Consider the following 14,195-nt stretch of genomic DNA (forward strand, 5'->3'; position numbering starts at 1 on the left):
ATCAACGCTAATACCCGTCGATGATTATGTGACAGAATGACGCTTTCACTGAGTTTTTTCATCACCGTTGTTGTATAAAATTAAATTTATTTATAGAGCATTTGCAAGTACGCTAAATTTCGATCAATATGATTACTGGAACTAAAGTATAAAAATAACTAAATCTACAAAACAAAAGCTAAATACAAAATGTTGTACAGGATTTTAGTAAAAAGAGATTATTACAAGAATGCAACATTCATAGCGCAAAGGCTTGGGCTAGTGCTTTCGCATGGTGAAGGCATGCATGAGGCTTCCAAGACACATAATATGACTGTAAGTGGTAAAGCAGCTTTGTAGAACATTTAACATAGAAACGTACATGACCAAAGGACGGTACACAAAGACCTCTCTCAGTGTTATATTCAGACGCGTAACTAGCACCGTTGCAATTCGGGGGCGAGGGGTTTGAAGCTCTTAAAAAAACTAAAGAATTGATAAATATTCCGGAGAAGAGGGAGACTATAGAACAATTCGCAAATGGAGTAAGATGGTATGGGCATGAGCTAAGGAGGAAAGAAGTTTTCTTCGAAAGGCAGTAACTTTGAAGGTGGATAGGTAATAGGTATAGAAAACCGGGACCCGGGACGTCCAAAAAGAACAAGAAAAGAATGAGGCAGACAAGGTCGGACTGAGGAAAGACGCGATGGACAGAATGAAATGGAGAATGTAAATGAAGACAATCGCTGCAAGGAAAGAATGGGCCACCCACTAGTGGGGACACAACCGAATTTGGATAAATTAGTCCTTTTTCTAGAACGCGAGCATTGGAACGGTTTATGGCGGAAATTTTCTTACATTTTTTTAGCTCAAAGATTCTAAGATAGAAAAAAACGCATTGGGCTACAAGTTACGAGCCTGCTTATATCACAACCAACGTCACAAACATTGACAAACTGAGCCAGGTAATATGATTTAGCGTTTGGAGAACACAAACTTTTACCACAATGTTCACATACAGTCGCAAAAAAGAGATTTCAAAATAGAAAAACAACCAGGGCTGTGGAGCTGGGGGAAAATATGCGACTCCTCGGTTAAAAACTGGTCGACTCCAACATCACCATTGCTAGGTTTTTCAAATTTTTGTCCGTTTTCTTTTTTTGTTTAATTTAATTTCACTTACGTTGTGATCAAAATTGAAATGGCAACGTATACAAAAACTGACGAGAACTAACACTTCTATTTTCTGGTGAAGTCTTGGAGCACAATATGGAGAACAAAACACAACATTTTGAAAAAAATTGCAAACAAAATTTTGTTGTTCATCGAAATCGGCCTTTTTTAACGACTCCGATCACGCCAAAATCCCTCTGACTCCACAGCCCTGAAAACAACACATACATCAAGAGCATTTTAAACATGAAGAGAGTATTTCAAGTGGAAAATGCATGGATTTCATTTTGTCATTAATCGATGGACCTTGCCACGATTTCGTTGTGATGTTTTCCAAAACTTCTTCATACTCAATTTAAGAAAATGTTACAAAGAATTGACTTCCTTGTGTTTACGTTACGTCAACCAGATGTGCTAAACATCCTCGGGCAAACAACAACTACTCAATAGCTGATGTTGCCTGCCCAAGGTCTGAGATAAAATGGCAGAATTTATTCCATTAGTTTTTTAAAGCTATGATTTGTTCATGTATTTTTCCATTGCCAAATCCATTGCTTTTCTCATGTCACCAATGTGGCGATCAATCTGTGATTCAAGTTGTTCGAAGCGTTTTTCTTCTTCCGAGACAAATTCTTCTACGCTTGGGATCCGAGACTCATCAAATCCCTCATCATTTATTCCAAGAAGATTTTGAAGCTGCCTTTCACTGAGACTTCCAGCAAACGATGGTGGAGCAAAGGAAAGAGCAGGATCTTCAGGAAGAAAATCATTGGTGGGAGTCTGGGATCTTTCCATTTTGTTCGAATCAGACTCTGTAGAGACAGGAGTCACAGATCTACTCCCGCTGTTGGTGGATCGAATGGCAATGCTGCTGGATGCAGTTATGGAGTGACGAGGACTACCACTCTGTTGCATCTCATGGATTTTCGCTTCCAAGGCTCCGATGCGGCGTTCGTAGGCACGACAAACGTCTCCCATTTGACCATCACCTTGCATCTTCATCTCAGGCAAGAAATTTCGACAATTGTTTTCAGCAGCATTGCTCACCAGGCAATAAGAAGATTCTTTGTTGAACAACTGCGCTTTCAATTCAGTGACCTGTCAAACATTAGCAAAGTTAAGTGAGAAGTTCAAACAACTACACATGTTTGGTAAGAAAAGTTGTGAAGTATCTGAAACATATATAATTTTAACCAAAAGGACACTGCAATCACCACCATTTCATTCAAACCTGAGATTTAAGTTGTTGATTTTCGTTTTCTAGCTTATCCACGGCTTTTCCATAATTTTTTCTGAGACTGCTAAGCTGGCACTCGGCCTCAACAAGAGATCTGTAATGAGAAAACGAATTTGTAAGAACTTGAATATGTTGTTCAACGACAGCATAACATTGAATATATCAAGGAAACTACTTCCAAATAAACACTCAATTACTTCGCATGCTTTTTTTCAAGTGGTTTCACTTGACAGCAGCGAGGTTGATGGTTTTTGAAAAAAAAACAACCTTTAATTGCAACCCTTATTTTCAACTTTGTTACAGCAACGGAGACTTTACCTTTTTAACAATGGCATAGAAAACAATAAACTTAAAGATTCATCCTCACAAAATATGACACACAACGCTAGAATCTTAAACATTAAGAATTCCAGAATCAAATAAACTACCAATTTTCCAAATAAAGTTTATCCATAATATACAGGAGTGGAGCGTATGTAAGAAGAACTTACTTATCTGTGCTTGGCGTCGTTAGCATGATGTCATCATTGGTTGCAGATGTTCTTTGCTCGCGTAAGGATCTAAGGTTGACAGCAGCAACCTGCAGCTCAGCGTCCAGTTTGTCTCTGCGTTGCGACTCCTCCCTCAGTTGCTTCTCCATCTCCGCACAAGTGTCTCCCAGCCTGGTGATGTTTGCATCTCTGTCGTGGAGATGGGAGGAGAGAGTCGTGACGTCTGCCTGGAGGAATCAAAGATTAAAAAAGATTTTAGAATTTCATGTTTTCAACTTTTTAAGAAAAAACCTAAACAATCTAAGCCAATTCCCAGAGCAAAAATCCGCCATTTTAACATCCGTCTGCAGACGTTGAATCAACGTAAAAATGATGGATTTTGCTGTCGGGACAATCGCAATCATTGTTGATTTGGTAAAAAAATGAGTGGGCAAAGATTCTTTTTTCAGGCGGGCTGTGAACAATTCATATGAATCTTTTTATGGAAAAACTACATTACCTTCATCCCACATAGCTGGGCGGAATGAGATGCTTCCATCTCTTCTAGCTTCACTCTCAGTCTCTTGATTTCATCATTCACAACCAGGACCTTGAAACAACACACCAGTTAGCAAAAAGAAGTCAGGATGATTTTCCAACATTTCGATAAAAAAATTCCCACATGTGGTGAAGAAAATGCTACGACGGCATTAAGTAAGGGGCGAGACTATTGTTATTCATTTGACAACATGTAGAAATTTAACACAATTTCAGTTTAACAGAACAATACAACAGTATGGAAAACACAATAATGTATAACGCTGCATGTGTATTATTATTATTAATATTATGTATTATTAGCGTTAAAACAATTTGAAATGCAAGCAGTGTTACCAAGGCATGAGTGTAATACAACCAACGATGCCAGATTTGAAGTTAAGTTGAAGCATTTTTTTTCATTTTTAAAGCAGTTCTCGTGAAATACCTTTTCGCATTCATTTTTGCGAACGCATTCGTTTAGTTTTCTAGCTTCTTCTTTTGATGACTGAAGTTGGTGATCAAGAGACTTCACTTCTTCTCGAAGATTCTTTTCCGTCTCCATCATGCTCTCGATGGTGGCCTCCAGCATGGCTATCTTCTGCTTATAATCACTCTCTTCCTTCTTTGAAGGAGAACGCACCTAGACAAACAGAAATATGTGAGAAATCACGTTTTATTTTAGTCATACTGTATTTTTGCACGTGAAATATTGCAGTAATTCATATTATACCACCATTAAGCATAACACAAAATGTTTTATATTTTAATATTATTCCCACGTTTTCCAGTCCAGTTTCTAAACTGAGGGGTCTGTTGACCCAATAATTTACACAGGAAGCTATTCACCAGCAGAACTATTGCAACTTTTTCCACCATTCAGTGGATGTCATCAATCACGCATTAACTTAATAACTTACGTACCCACATGTTATGTATACAGAATTCATATGAAGGGAAGAACTTGAACTACGTGTTTGCATGAGGCTGTCGATGCCTGGTTCAAGCGAGACAAGTGGAGAATACCCACAAATGCAATGTACACAAAAAATGCACTATAGCTTTACGTCTCATTGGGTGTACGACTGTACGGTCCTACTGTTTTTCTCAGCAAATGAACACTGCGAGTCAAGTGAACGTTTTGAAATGCTACCTGCATCGCTTCGATTATCTTTTCTTTAGTGTGGATGTTGGCTTGAAAGTTGTCGTTTTTGTTTTTTAAATCAGCAATTTCATGTTCGGAAGCTCGTAGCGCAGACTCGCGGGCGGTCAACGCGGCTTGGAGTCTGTGGACTTCTTCATCGACAACTTTGAGCTATTGTAAAAATAAAATCTCGAAGAAGCTCTTTAAAACCACAATACTGTAGTAACAAAATGCAGCAATAGAATACCATAAACTTAGCAGGAATGTGGCTTTGCACTCCAAAATGCGTCCGAGAATCACAATAATAATGCACAATTGCACATAATGCATTAAACAGACAACAGTTTAGAGTAAATGGAGAATATATTACGCCATTCAATGAAATTACTTCACCTTGCAAGTAGCTTTATCGGCCTGTTCTTGAAAACGATACTTCTCCCCCGTAGCAGTGTGCCGGGCAGCGTTTAATTCTCGAGTTTTCGACTGGAGTTCAGCTATCAAGCTCTCCTGTCGCTGTATCAACTCTTTATCGTTCGCTAATTCTTCTTCTAGTTTCTTGAGCAGCGACTGGCTTCTCCCTTCGACTTCTTCCACCATCCGATTGCTGCGTTTGAGTCGGGATTGCGCAATCGATAGTTGCTGTTGCGCATGCTCGTAGTTTGACGTCATAGCGCGCTTTTGCGTTTCTACGCATTCCAGCTGATGTTGCAAAGCGCGTTTTCTGCAAACGTAACATCAATGCTATTTCAGAATGGCCGTTTCGGAGAAACCCCGTTTCGGAGTTAGCCTTTTTCGGAGAAAACCGAATAGGAAAATTTTTGAGACTTTGTACTGTAGGGATTATTTAGGTAGGCTGTTTTTGTGTTCCACACCCATGCAAAAGGTTAGACAATTAGCTTAACCTATAACACTGGTCAACGGGAAATTTTCACAAGACAAACTAACAACCATTTCCATGTAAGTCTGGTGTCCAAGTAAGTAATTCAATACTAATACGCAGCCAGTGCTATGCTTGGTCATAATGGTCAAAATTAGTATTTTTGGAAGCATAAACTGTAAGGTAGCTTTCAAGTTGCTGTATTTTTGTTACTAGCATAGCTGGCAAGAGCGACTGCAACAAGTATGAGTGCTAGACCAAGTAGCTCAAGACGAGGCTGATTGAACATCGAAATAAATTCTGCTTCATATGCGGAAAGTAGGTACACATTTACTTTCTGATTCTGCGAAGCTGTCAAGTGTCAACCAGCAACAAGTTTTCCTGGGCTAATAAAGTTAATTTATTACGTTTTAAGGAAGCGATTTTGAGATTCGCCAGTGATATATCGACCGTGGTAATGATTCATGCGTAACAAGTATGGATATGGATGGAGACCAAGCATGGCCCACCAGAGCTGCTTCCCAGCGGCCAAATTCTTGCGCCGGCGGCCAAATTCTTGCGCCGGCGGCCAAAACAAAAAATCCTTTAAAAAATTGTGTTTTATAACAAAAAACAATCCGTTAATTGATATCGTGTTATTGCGTTCACTCAAACAACAACCCAAACAAGGACCTGAAACATATTTGCAGTTGTAGTCAAATGCACTGCTTCCCATGTAGGTGTAGAGCTAGTCTTTGAGTTTTTGTAAGGTTGATAGCGACGCTCATATTTTGCCTTGTTGGTGAAAAAATATTGCGATAATTAATGTGAGTGAAGAGAAAAACATTTCAAATGCCAACGAATGGAGAAATGTTGGCTTGTGGAAGCAGGTCTAACATGGCCTACCGGCACGGTAATTTCGAATGCCATGTAACGTTTGATAACTGTTTATTTTTTTCTTGCTGGGACTTTACTTACTTAATGTTTAACCACTGCTTTTTTGCTGAGAGTTTATTTAATTAACCTCTGTTGTCAATCATGAAACGCCGTTTGATAACCGTTTTTTTTCTTCTTTAATTGAGACTTTTTCGCTGACACTTTACTTGCTCTTTCATAAGCTAATTCCTTTCAATGAACAGATGCCACTGTGGAATTTCAGTATTCTCCGAAAAAGGCTTTCTCCGAACCGGTATTTCCGAAATGGATTTTCAGAACAGTAGCAGACCGATGTAATTCACCCGGTAAGGCTGTGTCAAGTGGCAACACCTATTTTCCGTAAAAGAGATAAATTTTGCTTGGTGGGATTTCGCTGTATGAAGAACACATAAATTGCTAGTTCAAGTTCCGGCTGAGCCGTTTCTACACTGTATATTAAAACAAAGCTCACCATTAGAGCAAGCAGGAAAGTCGCTTTTGAAATTTCAATTTTATATAAAAGAATTCACAGCATCTAGTTTTTCAAATGGCTTAAAAAAGAGATCAATCTATCAAAGATAGAACTTTTTTTTACCTAACGTCCCATTCACTGCTTTCTTTATCCTTTTGTATAGCTAGTTCTTGCTGCTTCTTTAAGTCTGCCTTGACCAGTTGCAGTTCTGTTGCCAGTGTCCTTTCCTTGTCATCACTCGCCTGACTGCGTTTGGTACGATGTCGCTGCATCTTCTCATGGGCATCCTGAATTACAACAAAACTTTGAAGCTGAGTAACTTTTTAACTCAGTCAATATCACAAATAACCTACATCAATTTTACAACTCAATAAGACTGTTTTTTATGCATTTGATTTTTCAATATAGAATCAATGTTAGGAACATTCGGTAAACCGTAGTGCGTCAGAAATTATGCAAGGTGACCAGATCAAAATTATATTTAAGTCAAATTTAACCCAGGTATACTGGTTAAAAAGTAAACCTTTAAAAGACAAATTTTTTTGAGAAGAAAATATATACATCTCCTCAGGCGTCAATGTTATTTGAGGGATTTTTGCACTAATGTAGATTAATAGTGTAGCCTACATTAATGTAGCTTGATTTAATTTTAGTTTATCAAGTATGAAAAAGTATACTGAAAAAGTATATATAATGAAGAAGAAAAAACAGTATACAAACGACACTCCGTATACAGTTACAGTGCAAAGTCAAATGTATCTTACAATTTTCATTTTATGTGTGATTGTGTATTGCAGATATGTAATTCCTGATGAGGACACACGTACGTGTCGAAAACGTTACAGTTTATTTTTAATTATGGCATATTTGTGTATGTAATGCATCACGTTAAACCCGCTGAAGTTACTTTGTTTTATTTCTCTATGGTTCAACAAAGCAAACTCTCTACCAAAGCTTTATCAAGTATGAAAAACCTACTTAAAATCATAATAATCTTGAAAACATGCTAGCTATTAGGAATTTGGCGTGATTTCAAATGGTAGATTTAATTTAAAGTTTACCGCCATATTTTTGAAATCCCTGAGTGCATTAATTGAATAATTGAATTTCAATTTTCGTAAAGTGGATTAACTACTTCTTGTTTAGATGAAGGTTGATAAATAAATGTCAAGAAAACCTTCAAGTTTTTCATTTGGCTTTTCAGTTGATTCAACTGAGCTTCATAATCCATGACGGCATGTTTCTGTCCAGATTCATAACTTTCAAGTTGCTGTTTTAATATGCCAATTTCTTGGTGCTTCTTATCAAGCAGAGTTCTGCAGAAGAAAAGGGTTCGTTAAACCTAAACAAGAGCCACAAAGAAACAGGGCTAAATAGCATTTATGGACAAAATCATAATTATGGGTACGGTACAGCAAATGTATATGGTTCCTATGAACAAAACGTACATGTACAAAAGGAAACAACTAGCAAACAACCCTTTTGACATCTATCATGTAACCCAAGGATATGTGCAACAGCGCTAAGAACAATTCACAATTTGTGGATCACAGTTCCTATTGTTGGATAACCTATTAAACCAATTTGAAGTTGCCATATTGTTAAAATGATGTAACGAAAGTCTACGTTTACGTCGCTTCAACAAAGGGTTAACTCTTTGTCGCACTGAAGCTGGGATTTGTAGTCAAAAAATAATATCACAAAACTTAAATGCTAAGAAAGTATTTGAACAATGACTGAAATATGCTAAAGCGATGAAGTAGTGCGCATGATGATAGTGACAAGGATGCTCAACTTGTGAACTCAGGCAATGTCAGCAAAAATTATTGAAAAAGCTTGAAGAAAACAAAATTTACATTATGCTAAACTCTTTTATCTTGACACTTGGTTGCATTTGGCTGTGCACAAGAAAATGAACCCTAAGAAAATCTCAGAGAAAAAAAAAGCCATATAATTTGAAGTGCTTGTGATGGTTTTACATCATGCTTTGGAAAATTTTGTTTTTTCTGCAAATGGATATATTAACTTTAGCAAAAAAAATTTAAGAACTAAGACTGTTTGCAGCAAAAGTATGCCGTGTTGACCAAATAGTGTCATTTTTTTAATTTGAAAGTAAAGTAGGCTGCTGTAGTTTTAAATTTAAAACAAAACAATAAACCTACACTTCAAAACACATTTTTAAATTAAAGAAATAAAGAGTACCGCACTCAATTAATCAAAATTATTGTAAAGCAGTAGTAAATGTTGCATTTATTCATTGTAGTAAACATTATTACTGTAAATTTATTGTCAGTAGCCTATGTAATTATGTATCTTATGTGTCAATTTTGTTACGTATAATAATGTGAAGAATTCTATTTTGTTTACTTAATGTAATACTTGTAGTGTTCTGCAAAATATCACAAGTTCTTTAATCTTGGATATAATGACCAAAAGTCAGTCTACAATGGGTTTGAAAATACAAGAAAAAAAAAAACAAAGACATTTCCATCCATTGCCTTTAACATGAAATGCAAAAAAAGAACACATTCATAAGTAATACTAGCATTACCTGGAGTGCAGCAATTCTTGCTCTCTTAAGGCTAAACAATCTTGTGTTGTGGTAAGTTCTGCTTCCCATTCCAACTTTTTGTTTCTAACCTAAACAAAACATTTCAATCACAACCGTGCAGTTACCAAATTTGTGATAACGCTAGTAGATTAGTGATACCGGTACATAACACAAACCCTAACCAATAGGTTGAATCCTTATTAAGGGCTAGAAATAAAAACATTTCAACTCTAACCCTAGCCTTAACCAATAGGTTGAATCCTTATCAAGGGTTAGGGTTACAAATAGAAACATTTCTAAAAACATACTAGAAACTATTTGCTGACGCCACGCCTATTTGACCAGCGCCGAACTGTCTACACCTAAAAGACGTGGACCCAACCTAATTCCTAACCCTGGGTAAGAAATAGAAACATTTCTAACCCTAACCCTCAATAAGGATGCAACCTATTTAGTCCCCTGAAAAGATCGAGAGAAATTTTGAAATGTTTGCGGCAACTCCGATTAGCGACTTCGGCTCTGTTGTATTTTTTTCTCAATCTTTTCAGGGGACGATATCGGGGGACAAAATAGGTTACACCCAAATTTAACTATGAATGATACTTGTGACAGAAAAAAATTAGGTGTCACTGCAACTAGACAACCCTAATAATTCAGAATGTCCAGGCCTTTGTTAAAGATTATGGCAAGAGTGGTTGTGTACCGAAATATTTCTGTAAAGCTTAGGTACGGTAGTCTTTTTACGGTAGTACAGTTTTTTTCACTATACCGGTAGCCTATGATCATGCAATTGCAATACTAGCAATTGGTTGATTTTGGATCTTTATTGTCTGACTGACAAAGCCTTTGATAATTAAGTTATTCTTGGTAGTTTCGCATACTTGTAGAGGCTTTTGACACAAGGCAGGTTAGCGAGAATGACAGAGTGAAGTTTTCTGATTGTATTTTTGGAAATATTCTATTCACTAAATGCTACAAAATAAAGAGCAGTCCTGACATGCGTAGCTCAAGTGCACACCCCAAAAGCCAAACCAGCATCGCGTGCTTCTTTGTCGGGCACTTAAGCAGCTGAGCTAACGAGGCGGACTATCATTATAGGCCTAATATATTGATTGAAATTTAGACTAATGATTGAACACTTTTTAAAACAACTAAAATACTATTCTTTTTGTGAATAAAGCCCACTTAGCAAACTTTAAAAAAGCACATCAGGTTCATTAGTGATGAATATTTGACATTTAAAACAACTACAGTTACAGGTACCAGTACTTGCAATTTACCGTACATATTATGGTACCAGTAGCCTATAAATCCAAGCTTTCTCAAATTTGATAAAATATTATTTAGTTGGCTACCATTATATCCATTTGTCGCATGAGTTCTTGTAATTCAGCTCCACAAGATGTAAGAAGTAATCCTTCTCCATGTTCGTTTTCATGGCAATCCCAAATGCTACGATCCATTTATGTGTATGTGGGTGGAAATAAATGCCGCAATATCGGTTATCATTACTACAAAATTGATACTAGCAACTATCTTTCACAAAAAAGTAAAAAATTAATCAATCAATAAGCACAACACTTGATAGCCTACATACTGACAAGTAACAACAAAACCTTGCAATAAAACACAGCGTCCACGCAAATTTCCCGTTTTAAGTGGATTCAATTCATTCAATTTTTAAGATTACCGTACCGGCAATTTATCTTCACAACGTTTCTTAAACGATAAATTATTAAAAAAAAACAAGGGGAAAATTAAGTGCAGTATCAACAAGGTTGAACTTTAAAAACTACAAATTTTTGCCTCTTCTTTTCATCAAAAAACATATTCTAGTACTACCATTTAGTAGTAAAAAAAGTTATAACACTTTATATTGGAGATATAAAGTGTTTTGTTTTGATATTATTTGTTTTCGAAAATTCTCAGTGTAACTTTGTTTGGAGCTCAAATAAGTCTAGTTTGTTTCTATTTCTGACCATCGCGAAAAACAATATATGCCAAATGTAGCGCCTGCGGCTTTTTCTTATGTTTCCTTGCGTCTTATTGCAGTTGTGAAATCTATGTTTGTTGGAGTTTGAAACGCTGGCAAGAAATTTGGTGCTGAGCCTAGCGCCGTTAGTTTATTTTTTAGTTGAAGAAATTTGATGCTGAGTCTAGCGCCGTCAGTTTATTTTTTAGTTGACGGAAGTGATAACTTTTCAACGCTGTCAACTATTTTTCCGATTTTAAGCGTCAGGCATATCGTCAGGTCAGGCATAAGAGTCAGCGCTATGCGTCATTTTTTGTTTTCATGGAAAATCTCGTTTCACCATAAAAGTTTCACAATGTATTCTGGCCGGCGTGACTCATCCGAATTACCAGCTTTCGCGATAGTTGGAATGGCTCCCTGGAATACAAGCGGAAGAAGTTCGCCGAATGGTGGTTATATCATATCATATCGTGAGCAGTAATGAAAACGAGGGATCAGAGAGAGAAAGCGAAAAGTCAATGAATGTCATCGTAACGTAACAAGTTAATCGAAATACCGTACGTAAGTTGTTGTGTACTTTTACTCTATACCATGAATAAGCTTCTATACGGTATTGCATAATTTAATATTTGCCAGATAAGAATATATCACTATGTTACTACAAGCTTGCATCTAACTGTAACTACCCCCTAATTATTATAAGCTATTATGTTCGTTCAGAGAATGGATTGACTTTTCGTAAGATTATTGTTTAGGTTGGTTTGGAAAAGATACTTGAAACAACTCAGACACTACTACATCCTTCATCGGCACTACCAAAGAGTCTCCACCTCTCATTAGCGATACCAAAAACACTCCATCCCTCACTGATGCTATAAAAGATGATTCAACTCTTATTGGCAATACCAAAAACACGCTGCTATATATACCATCATGCTTCTTATGCTTTTACATGTGCAAGAAATTAATTTAAAAAACAAAGCTTTTTTAACTATTTTATCTTGATAATGAGCTGCCATATTGTGTATTTGTTCTGCAATCTATAGGCTACTTAATATCGTTGCTGCGAACACTTTATTTCTGTATAAAATCTGTAAATAATCCATGTTTTGATAGTCCATTACCTAATTACAATATGTGTGTGTGTGTGTGTGTTAGTTTGTTTTTGTGATGTTGTTAGGTTCAGTCGTGTTCTCGTTGCTTTAAGAATTGGCGCTTCAATTGTTTCAGCAACGAGGAGGCGACTGATTCTTAACTAATTCATCTAGGCTACTTGTTTTACAGTAGGCCTATCAGGTTTGGTGGCCGTGCTTAACTATACTTATCGATGCAAATACCGCAATATTAGATCTTTTTATGCACGTCTTAAACCATTAAGGTTTTGCCACCTTTTCCTTTTGTTGGTTTTGTTACTGTATTTCTTTTTTACAATATCATTTCTTTTTGCGTTCTGACAAAGAAAAATAAATTGAATTGAATTGAATTGAATTATTACTTAGATACTTTTGATTGATTGATTGTATCTTTATTCTCGGACTGGGAAAGCTTCTTACAGAGCTTAATCCTGACAGTTTCACTGACGCAGGCCCGGATCCGAGATTGACAGAGTGAAGTTTTCCGATTGTTGAAGTCTTGTTGCCGGGGAATTACTCCATCCATTAGATGCCGCTGAATGGAGAGCAGTCCTGAAATGCGTTGCTCAAGCGCACACCCCGAGAGTCGAACCAGCGCCGCGTGACCTTGAGCCAGGCGCGTAACCACTGAGTCAACGGGGCGGACCGGATTGATCTTGAGTAGGGCGGGTAACCACTGAACTAACGGGGAGGACAGTGGTAGAAAGACTTCAGTCTCAGCAACCAAGATTCGTTCAAAGCCTCTACAAGTATTTGAAATTGTCAGCATTAATGTGCCAAAGAGAATAGCATTAGTCTGAGGATTAATTCCACTACGATTACTGGTGGAGTGGTCCAGAGGTTACTGCAGTCCAGAAATAACAAGAGTTGCCAAACATTTTATTATTTCTTTTTTTAAATAATAAAATTTTATAACCCCTCAAACAGTCACAGTGACAAATTTAAGCATTGATAAATTTTAACTGAAACATTATGCATTAACTTGGTAGCATTATATATGGAACTTAGTTCAAAAAATTTCCTTTTTTTATCCTTTGCCAATGCGCCTGGCAGTTCTTGTTACTTAATTCTGGACTGCCACTCCGCTGTAGCAGCCCAGAAGTTACTGCTATTGCAAAGGGGGCCTGCTGTTTCAAAATTGGTTTGAGAAAACTTGCAAAAATGTAAAATGTGCTGCAGTTGAAACTTTTTTTTATATTAATTTTATGACTAGCCTTCAGACTAAATTGCAAAACTATGTCTAATAAAGTCGAGTTTAAAGATTTGCAGATAAATATTTTTCGAACAACTTCTTAAAAATTTAAATAAATAATGTTTTCATACATTTTTGAATCCTTGTCTTTCAGGGATATTTAGAGAAGGAGAAGGGGATATGAAGGCTCGCAGCGATTGCCTTATTCTCATGACACTACCAGGGCGGTAGTTTGTAGCAGTGGCGTAGCCAAGGGGGGGGTTTTGGGGTTACAACCCCCCCCCTTTGGCACGCGTGTGACGTCACGATATTAAGAATGATGCTTTCAGTCTAATAAAAAATTGCCTAGTTTTAAACAAAATTGCATTAAAAGATACGAGTTTTGCCAATACCAAACATTCAAACATCTCAGCCAGGAATTAGCAACAAGAAAACACAGAGACTTAGCTTTATTTCCGAAAAATGCCGAAGAAAAGATGATCTTATCCTTTTGCTATGCTACCAGACAGCACCATTTTACAGGAATATTCGTACCCACATTTTTGTTGAAAATGCTCTCAGAAT

General features: G+C 36.9%; 1 protein-coding gene across 1 annotated transcript; it reads right to left on the reverse strand.

Moving 5' to 3' along the window:
* Positions 1–78: 78 nt before the first annotated feature.
* Positions 79–10,797, reverse strand: LOC145771937 (centrosomal protein of 63 kDa-like). The gene is made up of 11 exons (XM_082583706.1): positions 10,690–10,797; positions 9,335–9,423; positions 7,961–8,099; positions 6,907–7,070; positions 4,934–5,261; positions 4,550–4,711; positions 3,845–4,039; positions 3,380–3,469; positions 2,881–3,107; positions 2,384–2,483; positions 79–2,250 (listed from the first exon to the last, which is right to left on the reverse strand). The coding sequence occupies exons 1-11, from the start codon at positions 10,795–10,797 to the stop codon at positions 1,666–1,668; spliced, it is 2,187 nt and encodes a 728-aa protein (XP_082439832.1). The 3' UTR covers positions 79–1,665.
* Between the last annotated feature and the right edge of the window lie 3,398 nt (positions 10,798–14,195).

Source organism: Aplidium turbinatum, chromosome 6, assembly GCF_918807975.1.
Source record: "Aplidium turbinatum chromosome 6, kaAplTurb1.1, whole genome shotgun sequence".
NCBI classification, from domain to species: Eukaryota; Metazoa; Chordata; class Ascidiacea; order Aplousobranchia; family Polyclinidae; genus Aplidium; species Aplidium turbinatum.